The sequence below is a fragment of the Aspergillus oryzae genome, chromosome 4, assembly GCF_000184455.2.
Source record: "Aspergillus oryzae RIB40 DNA, chromosome 4".
NCBI lineage: Eukaryota > Fungi > Ascomycota > Eurotiomycetes > Eurotiales > Aspergillaceae > Aspergillus > Aspergillus oryzae.
Genome location: NC_036438.1, coordinates 4,430,994 through 4,444,403, shown reverse-complemented (window position 1 = coordinate 4,444,403; position 13,410 = coordinate 4,430,994). Strand labels below are relative to the sequence as shown.

At 48.6% G+C, this 13,410-nt stretch overlaps 4 protein-coding genes across 4 annotated transcripts; 1 reads left to right on the top strand and 3 right to left on the bottom strand.

The window, feature by feature from the left end:
• Window positions 1–659: 659 nt before the first annotated feature.
• On the bottom strand, window positions 660–1,728 carry AO090102000040 (uncharacterized protein; the record flags this gene model as incomplete). The annotated part of the gene is made up of 2 exons (XM_001822235.3): window positions 660–1,513; window positions 1,563–1,728. 2 exons carry the CDS (start codon window positions 1,726–1,728, stop codon window positions 660–662), a joined length of 1,020 nt encoding a protein of 339 aa, XP_001822287.1.
• A 2,236-nt stretch (window positions 1,729–3,964) lies between these two features.
• Window positions 3,965–4,912, bottom strand: AO090102000042 (Dyp-type peroxidase; the record flags this gene model as incomplete). Its single annotated transcript, XM_001822236.3, has 1 exon — window positions 3,965–4,912. The coding sequence occupies one exon, from the start codon at window positions 4,910–4,912 to the stop codon at window positions 3,965–3,967; it is 948 nt and encodes a 315-aa protein (XP_001822288.3).
• A 2,119-nt stretch (window positions 4,913–7,031) lies between these two features.
• On the top strand, window positions 7,032–8,870 carry AO090102000043 (uncharacterized protein; the record flags this gene model as incomplete). Its single annotated transcript, XM_001822237.1, has 4 exons — window positions 7,032–7,232; window positions 7,295–8,465; window positions 8,521–8,632; window positions 8,693–8,870. 4 exons carry the CDS (start codon window positions 7,032–7,034, stop codon window positions 8,868–8,870), a joined length of 1,662 nt encoding a protein of 553 aa, XP_001822289.1.
• A 431-nt stretch (window positions 8,871–9,301) lies between these two features.
• On the bottom strand, window positions 9,302–10,447 carry AO090102000044 (DUF3129 domain-containing protein; the record flags this gene model as incomplete). The annotated part of the gene is made up of 4 exons (XM_023237007.1): window positions 9,302–9,580; window positions 9,633–9,805; window positions 10,068–10,277; window positions 10,333–10,447. 4 exons carry the CDS (start codon window positions 10,445–10,447, stop codon window positions 9,302–9,304), a joined length of 777 nt encoding a protein of 258 aa, XP_023091651.1.
• Between the last annotated feature and the right edge of the window lie 2,963 nt (window positions 10,448–13,410).

Genomic DNA, 13,410 nt, shown 5'->3' with positions numbered 1-13,410 from the left:
GCAGCCCAGCGAGGCCCTTCGCGATGGTCCACTGAATGAGGCTCATTTTGGCCCCCAGAGCTTAGCCTGGGGGCTGTGTTTCCGCAGCCCTATGCCGGCTCTTAACTCCTCTGCCGATCCCCATTTCACCGTCATCAGCCTCGCAGCTTGGCTCCCTAACTAGGATATCTATACCCCCATTAAGTAATATCTCTTAACTTGGAGTACAAATTAGAATTCTACTTCTGGCTTGTTCATAATAGCGGTGGGTCGTGTTATGAACCTCTGTTGGCCAAGACGCGCCACGCTATCATTCCGGCATGACGCTAAGGCGTCAGTCACTTCGCTGTCCACGGCTTAGATATCATTAAATTGAATATTCAGGACACAATTGGTGGTACTATTGATACTATAATATATTGATACATTCGTCCCTTCTCTTCAATATCCTGTATTATAGCCGCATTTCACGTGGGTGGTAGTCAGCAATAAATATACGCATATTGTTTTCCGTTCCCTTACCTATGGATAGGTCGAGGGGGATGGCATATAGGAATCGGGAAAGTGATTTCTATTAGAATCGCCGTACACCAGATACATAATTGAACATCTTTCAACCGACAGAACTATAATGAAATGGATGGCATCGTCAACCGTTTTCCTTTCCTGTGCCAATTCAGCTACAGAGGAGGCGTATCAGCAAACAGCGTGGCAGAAATCGCCTCGGGATACCGAGAGCCCACAATCTCAACGGCTGAACAAGCCTCCCGGAACTGGCGCTCCTCCTCCTCCGACAGGGTAATCCGCAGACTCCCCAGATTCTCCTTGAGTCTCTCCACCCGCGTCGTACCAGGTATAGGAAAGATATCCACCCCCTGCGCCATCAACCACGCCAGCGTCAACTGCGACGGCGTTACACCCCTCCTCTCTGCTAGACACCGTATAACACGCACCAACTCCAGATTCTTCGCAAAGTTCTCCCTGCTAAACCGCGGCGCAAACCTCCGGAAATCATTCTCCTCGAACTGGTCCGGCGAGGTGATCTCCCCGCTCAAAAGACCCCGCCCCAGCGGCGAGTATGCCACAACCACAACGCCCAGCTCGCGTGCTGTCTCCAGCAGCCTGTACTGCGGGCTCTCGATGTCCAGCGAGAACGGCGAGTACTCCATCTGCACAGCGGCGATGGGGTGGACGGCGTGCGCGCGCCGCAGCGACTCGGCGCTGCACTCGCTCAGGCCGAGGAACCGGATCTTGCCCTCCGCCTTGAGCTGGGCCATCGCCTGCACGGTCTTCTCGATGGGGGTCGTCCGGTCCAGCCGGTGGCAGTAGTAGAGGTCGATGGTGTTGATGCCCAGCCGGGCGAGGGATTTCGCGCACGCCTGGTGCACGTAGTCCGGGGAGGAGTCGACGAAGAACGAGCCGTCGGGGCGTCTGCGGTTGGCGAATTTGGTGGCCAGGAAGATGTGCTCGCGCTTGGAAGGGTTGGCTTGGAACCATTTGCCTATGAGGTCCTCGTTGTCGCCGTACATGTCGGCTGGGCGGGTTAGTATGGGGATGATGGTTGCTTGGGTAGATGCACGTACCACTGTCCCAGAAGGTCTCGCCGAGCTCGTATGCTGTGTCCAGGAAAGCAAGTCGTTCGCTATCGGGCTTGATCGTGCCGTAGAAGGCACTCAGGCCCATGAGACCCAGGCCTAGGCGGGGGACTTCAGGGCCGCTTTTGCCCAGCTTGGCGGTGGGGAGGGACATGATGAATGATATGCCTGCAAGGATATCAGAATGTGAAACAGTGAGCTCGTCGGAGAGATCGCAGTCAATTGATAGTGTGACTTACTCCTCTTATTTATACTTTGCGGTCGATGATAGTATTGGCGGACATAGGACTTTACCCGCATAACTCCGTCGATCTACACCGTTTATCCGGGCATCCGACGGACCGCCAGACATTGATTGAGTCCAGCATTCCGGAGCAGCTGCTCCCACTGTGTCTCTGTGCGCTCGATTGCCCCCACAGCAACCCACAGCATGTTAATTCCACTTCGCAGAGCTTACCCCCCGCTTCGAAGTGTCGGCTACTCCTGGGCCGGGCGTCTTTCCCCCGAAGTAATCAATGCTTCCGTAAGTCCCCAGGGCCGCACCAGTCGAAGAGTCGGAAATGTTGTAACCTTTCCGGTCATACCTGGTCTGGTTAGCCTTGTTGCTCTCAGGCTGTCAAGGTTATTCATGGAAGTCCTACCCGCTTTTGTTCGGACAGGTTGTTGCGCAGTTCTGGTCAACAACCCATGTGGAGGATGAACCGGTGTCGAAATGAAGGAAATGTGTTTGGGGAGGGGTCCCAATATCCACTTGGACGGATGCCTAAAAGGATTTATTGTGCTAGGTAACACTGAGCACATGAGAACAGGGTGTCAACCTACATAGCTATTCCGAAAGTGAATTGGCAGATCAACAGTTGCACACCATCCCGATGGCAGGGTTGCTGCTACCACGGCAATATCAAACGAATGTCGTGTCATTGTTACCATCTGTATCCTTTAGTTCTGACCATAAGGGTGATATATGTTCAACGACTAACTGGGACGGAGAGATGGGGTGAACATTGCTAGAATTAACTCCCTCCCTTGGGCCGACGCCTGGGCCGACGAATATACACCATGTCGCGAGAGAAACTGTCCCATCTTGCCTCCGCACGATGGCTATAAGATTAAAGCAGATTGCTCGGTGGGGAAATTCATCCAGACCTAGTTCCTAATTAAAGAGCGGGAAAGAGATACTTGAAGCTGTCGCAATAGGTCAGCCCCCAGACAACATCATGACTTTGAAACATAGCGTCGGGCAAGAGGTGACGTTCATGAAATACAGTAAGCTGTGCTCTCTCGGACGGCTATATATATGGGTCATATATGGAACCTAGAGCGACGATCGCTACGCAACCTGGATATGATAAGCATGTGGTGAATGATTTAACCTTTGTGACTCGAGATCTACAGGCTCGGACACGTCGGAGGCCTGTTGGAGGCTCCAAGTCTTAGATTGGTGCCTTGGACTTGTGAGACATTGTTTTACAGGAGGACCAATGTCAATATGTCTGAAGGACAACGCTATGGGTATCTGTCTCCAGCTACAACCTTCTAGGAATAGTCCCAGAGCAGAGCAAGCGTATTTTTATGGAGTCAACCTCGGGAGGTCAATTTAGGCTAATCACGAAGACAGAGAAACAGCCTCGATTAATCTTATTGCACAGACTAGCTACTGGTCCAACTCAGCTGAGATAAATATATTCTGTGAACGCGTGGCCAGTGACCTGATTGACCCATCGTCTCGGGCAGATTAAGCCTGTTTGCCTGACGCAAGGTCCATGCTGCTTATCGGATGGGACGCACTATTCTACGAACTGTGCGCTGATGCAAAATACCAAGAGTCTGTCCTGAACGATTTGAACACCTCGATCAATAAGGCAGCAATACGTTTAAGTATATACATATGTGCCTGGTGACACAAGTTCCGAAGACCATACCTCTACCTATAGTTCACGACATTAGTACTAGAGAGCTCGTTTGACAAAACGTGAAATCCCTGAAAGCGTGTGTCTTGTGCTTATTGAGCTGTTACTCCTGTAGAGAGGGGACATAAAGGCCGAAGTGTCTCGGCATGCGATTGCTGTAACGAGCATGTGCTGCCATATGCGCACAGGAAATCAATTGACAAATTTGTTTTCCTTCTATATGGGACTGCATCGCCTTTATTCAACATATTTAATGTATTGTGGGCTCACCAGTTATTAACCCACTGAGAGTTGACTCCTAGGGAGCCTTTTCCTCACACTGTCTGTTTATATACTTTCGCCAACATTTATTGCAATACGAAGCACCGCTTCCCCTTCAGAAGTCTCATTTCAGACCGCTACATCCCAGAGAAGTCGTCCGATTCCACAGCCCTAACTAACCCGCAAACATACCGAGCCCGCAGCCAACTCTACGGAAGATTAATCATCCTCTAACCCAGCTAGAACACTAGCCGGTGGCGCATAAAAGGTCACTCCAGTCAACGGCTTCGAGAAATCAAGCAAGCGATCGTGTAACCCAGGGGGATTTCCAATAAACATGCGTTCGAGCATTTTCTCAATAACCCATAAGCGGCGCGTATATCCGATAAAATAGGTTCCGAATTCACCAGAGCTCGGATTTCCGAACAGCATATTGTCGCGCAGAATTTCATGCTCCTCTCCATTCTCCTCGATCGTCGCCAGCGATTTGTGTGATTGTTGCTGACCTTCATCTGCATCGTCCAACTCGATATTCTCCCACTTGGTGCGGCCGATAATTGCTTCTTGCTTTTCAGAGGAGAGCGACTTCCATGCTTGGAGGTCGTGGACGTATTTCTGCACTACGATGTAGCTTCCTCCGGTACCGGAGGTGTCTTCTTCTGCGACGAGGATTGTATCGGAAACCGATGGGCCGACTGGGTTTGCCGTGCCGTCGACGAACCCAAGCAAGTCGCGCACGTCAAAGTAACGGAATCCGACTGTCTGGTCGATGACCGTGACGGAGTCGCCAAGGAGATCCATTAATTGGCGTTCGAACTCAAAGCATAGGTCACGACGATCTGAGCGGATGTGGAAAAGTAGGTCACCGGGAGTGGACACTGCAGTATGTTTTTCGCCCTTTATCTCGCGGAATGGGTGTAGCTCCGCCGGGCGAGGGAGACCAGTAAGCCGATCCCAGATGTTGCTGCCGATTCCGACGGTACATGCGAATTGGGCGGCGAGGTCGCGAATAGAAACGTTCTTTGAGAGGTCATCGACGCTGGCGAGAGTCGAGCGGACGGTCTTAATGGCGTCCGAACTGTCTTTGACGGACACGACAAGGAATGTTGCGGATTGTGTCAACGGTGCGTCGACTCGTTGGGGTTCGATGGGGACACGACTGCTCATGTTTGCGCTTGTGGGTGGTAGACGGGTTCTCAATTGAGGGGTTAGAGGACGTGAGATGTGTCCTGCCGAGCTAATTGTAGCTGTTGGCTGGCTTGCTAAGCTTTTTAAAAGTGGTGATCTAGGTAACGGACGACTGGGGTACCCTTGGGAGAAAATATTGTGCACAATGTTCCTGCTTCTGGGGATTCTGTTCATATTTTACCACCGTCAGCTTCGGCGGACCTGATGGACTTGAGTGAACTCTGAAAGTCACTGTCAGGGCGCCGATTGGAGCTGAGGTGGAGCGTGAGGGGTCATCAATTGAGGGCTAAGCTCAGATATCACTTACTTCTTTCGGCGTTGACGTCACTACTCCTGCTCTCGATTGGTTGACCATGTGACCGTCCACTAATGGACAAACCCTAATTGGTCAACGTTGGAGAGGGCTGTTCAATGCTAAATTCATGCAACGTTGTCCTAGAGTGTGAGGATCAAATGCAAGAGCACTCTTTAAGTGGTCGAAGCTCTTACTTAAATCCTAGGATATCCATGGAATGGTTATATATTACAACATACAGCGAGTTTCTTCCAAAATCTATCTCAGATTTGCATACCACAACATGGCTGAAGAACATCATTCCATTTCTCAGTCATTCCCTATTGGTCACTTAGTACTTCCGGATTCGGTTTGGCTAGTTCTCATGCAGAAGCTAATCTAAAGTTGGTTAGGGGTATTGGTCCGTGCGAGGAGTGCGTGTCGATCTCTCGCGATTTTCTGGCTGAGATTAAGTGACAGCATTGTTCTAGATGCATCGGGTACAAGTACAGTAATAAGTTAAAAACATAGAAACGCTTGTTTATCGTGCTATGGCGGTTCAGGTAGTACCTGATAATTAGTAATATTCATGAAGGGAACGCCACTCAGTCAGTCTTGTCTGCCCCAATCGTTCCTGTCAAGGCGTAGTTCCACGTGAATAACAACCAATGAAAGGATTAAGACTATTGATTGTGCGACGGATCCTTGTGCATGATTATTTAATGGATAAATTTGGTTTGCCAAAGTAACCTTCATCTGGACGCAATGCGTTCCACTTCACGGGTGTATATTAACCATGAGCTACCCACCCACATGAGAGAGTACTCCGTATGGACAGAACTGAGATTCACTTCTACCCCAGACCCTAGGTGGTTCAACAGATATTGGTGTCTTCATTTCTCAACCGCCCCATGTGCAACAGCTAAAGCTGTGGTCTGTTGCATAGGTAATGTGAGCTATGTGCTGCCTACAATGCATGTCCTAGTTGGTATCTCGGCTCAGAATAAATGTTTCCCTCATGGTCTGAGGTTTACACCGGTCTCCGGAACGAATGAAGCCCTGAAGCAGGCCGTCACTACCGGAAAGGGACTCGCCTTACTCGGCTGAAATTGTCTGTTTGACGATAGATTCTTTGCTGATGTCAAGAGCAACTTTGAGCAGAAGATCGCCGAGACCGAGACTGGCTGAGCGTAAGCGCATCAATAGTTGGCGCAACATAACCTCCAGCAGTGCATGTTAATATAGCGAGAACGGTTTATTTTGCCAAAGCCCAAGTTTGCTGATCTTCAATGACATGTCTAGTCTACTAAATATAAGTTTAAACACGAGATGATTGCCGTTGAGGTACATATTCTCTGTAATGCATAGGTATTCTGTGAAAGGGGAAAGAATCCATACGATATTGCTCGGTTGGGTATGCTTTTGTCAAGCTAACCAAGCTTCTCGGGAGATTAACTGCCAAGACAGTCAAATCGTTCCGGTCAACAGAAGGAGCGTGAGGTTTTTTATGCTGAAACTCCTCAAATGCCTTCTTCACGTGAGTAATTCATTCTTTGGTGTGTGCTCTTTGCCCTAGTCCATTTCCTTTTTTTTTTCTTGCCCTATAATATGACTCTCTATAGGACGAAAATATATCAACGACAGCGACTAAAAGAAAAACCCCACCGAGTTAATATGCAAAAAACATTCCTCACCAACCAGTCGGATGGCGTGCTTCCTTATCTTAGGGCGGAAAAATATTCCCCAAGGGATGCACGATAACTAAAACACGTTTCCTTTCCTGAACCTCTACCGGGAAGGGATAAACCATAACTTGGAAATAAGATGGCGATACCCTCCAAAGGCCCAGCCCAACATGCTCGTGAGATATTGCCAAATCGCCAGCCAAAAAGTGATGGTCCAGCGATCGACAATAGTGATGTGGCACGACAACAGGAATATATTGTGTCCCAAGAGGAACGCCAGAATTTGTCACGGGGATTGTCACAACGACATGTTCAGATGATCGCTATCGCGGGAGCCATTGTATGTGAATCTATACCATAATATCCAGAACCCAGCATTAAACGACGCGTTTGAGTCTCTAGGGAACGGGACTTTTCCTAGGTCTCGGCGGCGCAATCGCGACAGGCGGACCGCTTGGTGCCCTACTCGGCTACATCTTCGTCGGGCTAATCGTATGCTGCATTCAATATGCCTTGGGCGAGGTGTCCGCGTTGATGCCAGTGACCGGTTCATTTGTTCGACACGCGGAACTACTGGTCGACCCTGCGTTGGCTTTTGCGATCGGCTGGAACGTCGTGTATGGCTCCTTCTTGGCCGTGCCGAGTGAGATTTCCGCCGCTGTAGTGCTGATCCAGTACTGGACCGACATCAATGCTGCAGTGTGGGTGACTATATTAATCATTGTGTCCGCCACCGTCGCCATTACGCTTGTGCGCGTGTATGGTGAAATCGAGTTCTTCTTTGCCCTGTTGAAGCTCCTGTTGGTGGTCTTCGTCGTTATTCTCGGTCTGGTAATCGATCTTGGCGGAATACCTGGCAAGCCACGACTAGGTTTTCATTATTGGAAGGAAGGTCTCTTCGTGGAGTACATCGCCACTGGCGCATGGGGTCGCTTTCTCGGTTTCTGGGCCGTCATGACAAACGCCGTCTATAGCTTCTCGGGTGTCGAATCCTTGGCGATGGCCGCAGCGGAGACGAAAAACCCACGCCATAACATCCCCAAGGCCTGTAGAAGGGTGTTTGTACGTGTCACTGTGTTCTATCTGGCTGCAGTGTTAGTCGTGGGCATGCTGGTCTCAAGTTCCGATCCAAGACTCCAAGACGACTCTGGCACCGCCGCCCAAAGTCCCTTCGTGATTGCTGCAAGCGACGCCGGCATCAAAGCGATACCCTCAGTTGTCAACGCGATCTGTATTACATCAGCATGGTCAGCGTCGAATCAAAGCATGTTAGCCGGCACGCGTACACTCTATGGCCTTGCTGTCAAGGGACATGCGCCCAAGATCTTCCTGAAAACATCCAGCTGGGGTGTACCATACATGTGCGTCGCTGCCCAGACGGCCGTCTCTTTCCTGGCCTATATGTGTGTCTCGAATAGTGCCTTGACCGTCTTCTATTGGCTTCTCGATTTGACAGCCGCCGGTGTGCTGGTGTCGTGGATTGCGATCGCTTTCAATCATATTCGCTTGTTACAAGCACTGAAGGCACAGGGTATTCCGACAACGGAGTTACCCTGGCATAATCCCATAACTTGTATGTGCTTTCACCTAGCTCTTGAGGTGGTTGATTCTCGACTAATATTTCCTAGACTTTTCCTCCTGGTTCGCCTTTCTCGCCTGCATCCTTATCCTATTTACTGGTGGATTTGCCGTCTTTACCGCCGGGAATTGGGACCCTGCCTCGTTTGTCTCGTCCTATTTGTACGTATTACTGGTCGTAATTTATATACACTGAAAGAAAAGAACTAATAACGGCCACAGGGATATCCCACTCGTGCTACTTGCATATGGACTGTACAAATATATCCGCGGGACGAAAATCATTCCGTTGACGGAAGTGCCGGTCCATCAAGCGCTGGAGGAAGCACGGAACGATCCCGAGAATGTACCCATTAAGCCAGCTAAAGGGTGGAAGAGGCTTAATGTTTTGTGGGCATGAAGTTAAGAGTGATATGCTTAATGGAGAGACTAATAACATGACGATGAATATGCACAGATAGATAGTTTCAAGAGACAGCAATCTATTCCGCCATATTTGGCAGCTGATATTGTCAAGAACGTAATTTTCGTGCATTTTTCATGTTGGAGGATGTAGTTCCATGAGTGCAATCGGCAGTCCTCTGTCCAAAGCGTGTCAGATGGGCTGATGGTTAAAGGTCCTTTCTTGCTATTTATACATTATGTATAGTATTATATATAAAGTTAAGTAGACACAATTGGGTATGGCGAATACAGAACAATTATTAGTAAAAAAGGGTCTGCAAAGAATGGTAAAAAACCAGAGCTATGAGACAAAAGCCACAAATTTACAGAATCGCAAATCACAAATCCACTGAGATGACAGATTAGGTATGCAACTCCGTCAACATACTACTGCGTAAAAGCACCGGAGCCTCCGAATGGACCGGAAATAGCATTGTTGCGAACCCGCACAATGCAGACATTCTTAGCTGCCCCAACGGTTCCAGTGCACTTCATTCCCTGAGGGACCTGGACCTTTACAGCATAGTCCATTGCGCTAGAGGTAGAGAATCCCGCAACGCCAGGGATGTTCTGGATGACCCGGGCGCTCTTGAAGGCCTTTGGATCAGTACCTCCACTGGAGGGGTCGATTTCAGCAGAAAGCGGACCCGCGCCGTCCTGGTTAACCTGAAATCATGTGTTAATCTCTGCATGTTCAAGACATGATATGCCGGCTTACCTGGTGGTAGATCATCGTAACTACGCCGTCCGGAGAAGCAGTAGGAAGGCCGATGTTCGCGCCTTTCCCGGCATACAGTTGCATACCGTTCTCCTTGACACCTTTTCCAGTTACTGCGCCGGACTCGGTTCCGGGGAGGATAGCCATTGCATCGTCGATTGTGGATTGGACACCTAGGTATCCTGGTTAGTATGGCTTGTTTAGAGCGTGAAAAGGCTCCCTTACCTTTGATAACACCACCAACGGGTGTCATGTCCGCAAGGTCCTGGACACCTATAAGGAATTAGCTTATGCCGAGCAATGTTGGGATGAGCATTAGATACCATTGAGGATAGCACCACCAGCATTGGTAATAACGCCAGCAGCATCGTTGATCAGCTGACGACCTTCGGAACTGTTAGCCTGGTCAAACTGGAACAGAGGGTAATATCTCACGTCTATGACTAGCGGGAACGCGCGAGCGCTTATGCGTCCCAGCACCCATGAAGTTGTTGATAACAATGGCCGGGTTCACGGGACCAGCACCAAGAGTACGACCCAAAGGAGAAGCCTTGACACTTCCGAACTCAGCATCTCGGATGATGGCCGTGTCTTTCTGGGCGCCACATGCACCCGATGGGCAATCTCGGGGGATTCCATCCTGAACTACAATCATCAATTAGCCTCTCTGTCATGATACAGCTATCACGTAGGAACTTACTGGTCAGTCCAGGCATGTCAATGCCATTGTGGCCTTTGACACGGGTGATCAGACCATGAGCTGAAACCTGGCTCACGGCGAGTCCAGTGAGGGCGATGGCCTTGATGAACAACATTTTGAATATTAGTGATTGAGAGTAATTAAGAGTTAAGTTTCGAAAGTTAAGATGCGCTGGAGAAGAAGATGCTTCGGATTGTGTGCTGCTCCAGATTGACTACGACAGGACTCATGATGCCTTAAATATCTCAAATGTGCGCAACTCCTACCTCGCTTCCTGCTTCGCCTTCAGCTATTCTCGCCCACTGATATCCACAATTTTGTCCAAAAGTTTGTCAATGACACATCGGATGCAACCATGTGAAGGTGTTGTCAAACATCTATCAGCGTTATGCTAGGGGTTGTCAACAGACAGTGCAGACCCTGAGCAATTGAGTTTACAGGCGGTGATAGAGTTGCAAGGATCGGAGCGAAGACCCTGGTCTCGAGTATGGTACCTGGCAGATGATCGTCAGTGACCCCACGCGTTTCAGGAACCGAAGTGGACAGAGCGAATCATGGGGAAGGCCATGCATTCACATTGTTTGGAACTGAGACTGGGCTGCCGAGCGATCTATTGATAAATTACAGGGCTACAGTGGAGCTTGATTAAACTTCTGAGGAACTGGAGTTTGTCTTTGCCTTATCAATAGCTACGTGAGCTCGAGTGATGCTATCCATACCATACGCAGGAAGATAAGTCAAGCTATTGCCTCTGATGAACATTCTCGTGAGATCTCCGTTTCTTTTTAGAGTCGCTTTGCTATGTACCACCAATTCAATACTCGAGTGCCTTCCCCATCTCCTATTCATCCTGTGTCACACTGGTTAGTCTTACTGCAGAAGTACCCAGACAGAAAACCTTTACTGATAGAGTTCTTTAGCGATCGACTGAATGCTTCACCATGTTTCAAAGCTGCTTAGAGAGTTCCCGCTAGACTCGACGAACGCTATGCTATACCTTAACTGGTAAAGGGGTTACAAAAACTACGTTGCTTACTATAAAAATAGCAACCGTAGGGTTGCATCTGGTGTGGAGCCCTGACCAAAACTGTGATCGAAATGGGGTAGCCTTGCGACCAGAGTCCAATCACACCGAGCACCTCTACCCATGCCTTATTTAGCCCCCACTCATGGCATGATAGTCTCCTGGACTGTAGTTCTCAAACCTCCCTTCGTATCAAGCTTGGGGTTCGTGGGTAGTTTAGCAGATCATTGGCCCAGTACATGTGATTGCCAAGTCGGGTTCGGTTAAGTCGGATTCTCGGGATATAAATGCGGAGATCTTGAAACAAATGAACCCTTTTTTTATAACTTTTGAAACGGTTCTACGAGGTGACATTCATCTCTTTCTACTACTGTCTAGACTCAATGAGTTTGGACTGTCGGACGATTTTCAGGGTTCGGATTTCCTAAAATGGTAACGGTCTGGCCTGGCCCGAGCCCATTGACCCGGACGATGATGAAGTTCAAGACCCTTAACCTTCACGGTTGTCCAAGTTTGGTATATTATACTGTTTTATCGGAGACACAGTCGTGAGGTACTTACAACTGCAGGTACTCTGATCCGACTGTGTGGAACAAGTGCCTGGGTCTACATATTAGGGTCTGAAAGCCTGAGAGCCAAAAATATATTTACCGAGTCCGCCTCATTAGTCAAGCTCACGCAAAATTCAAATTCTATATCATCGCCCCCTTGTGAGTTATTTCCCAGGGCAGTTTATGTCGTTATGCTAGGAACTTGGGCAATCCCAAATAGACATTCCTAACCAGTATTTGATATCGGAGGATTGAATGACCCGGGAAACTCAAAAGTAGGAAACTTAAAAATTCTTGTTTATTATCAATTTTGGATTTTTTTCGTCTATCAGCCCCACATGATTAGTGGCTTTCTCTCTTTGAGGTGTCCCTCTCTCATTTTTATATACGAGGGTTCGTCAGAAGGGTAATAGGGATATAAATAAAGTACTAAAAGACTTCGGACCAGGGTCTGTCCTCAACCATCTCAAGCCATACCAGCCATCACTGGTTCAGTTTGATGTACTGTATGCGATGCCTTGGTGGAGTGGGAATATATCGACATACAAGCTATGCCTTGCTGCGACCCCAAAGTCTTAAGCGATAGTTGGAGGGCCCTCAGCCGATATCGACAACTCGTATTGGCCGAGGAACCTTTTGTGATGCCGGTAACCCCTTTTGAATTTTTCCTTGCAGTGTGGAGGTTCTTGTCCTTTTCAACTCGGAGCACACGGCATTAGATAACTCCTATAATTACCTGGGAGCATCTGCCCTGTGGACATACTGCCCTTCAGACAGGTTGAATTATTAGTAGTTTCATTTGCATCAAGTCAACCCTCACCCAGAACCATTCATCAAGGCAAACACGATATAATCGCTTCCCATGGCACACTCGATTGAGTCCGGCTATTAGGTCTTGCAATATGTATTGTTGAAAAAAAAAAAAAAAAAAAAAAAAAAAAAGCGGCTGACAGAAATTGCCTCTGTAAGCTTCAAACAACTCCTACCCTTCACGGGATAGTGATATTTGACCAGATATGGAGTTGCAGGATAGTTCTAGAGAGAACCTTCCACTTCGACCATACCAACTACCATGTTCTGCCATAGTATCAAATAAACATAGGCGTACCTAGAACGTATATTTGTACAAAAGCATTCCAGAAATAGTATTAATTTCGAACACCAGACATCAAGTCAAACTCCCCACCCTTTAACATGTCCAAAAGGCCATACAAAGATCTCATATTAGACGTCCACAGCCACCCCAAAGAAAACACAAAGACAGAACTACCGCCACCCAAGAGCAGGACGTGTATACGGGAACCCCATCTCATCAGCGATATCTCTCTGTAACAAAGTCCTGGCATAGCTTAAGTCCGGCTCTATACCTCTAGGAAGACAGAAGACGAAAACGGAGTATGTCCTCATATAATCGCAGTGACATATCCTCGTGAGTCTTACGTAGCCGAACTCAGCCATAGTGCGACAGCTCTGCAGGAACATTTGTCTGTTGCCAAAGACTGT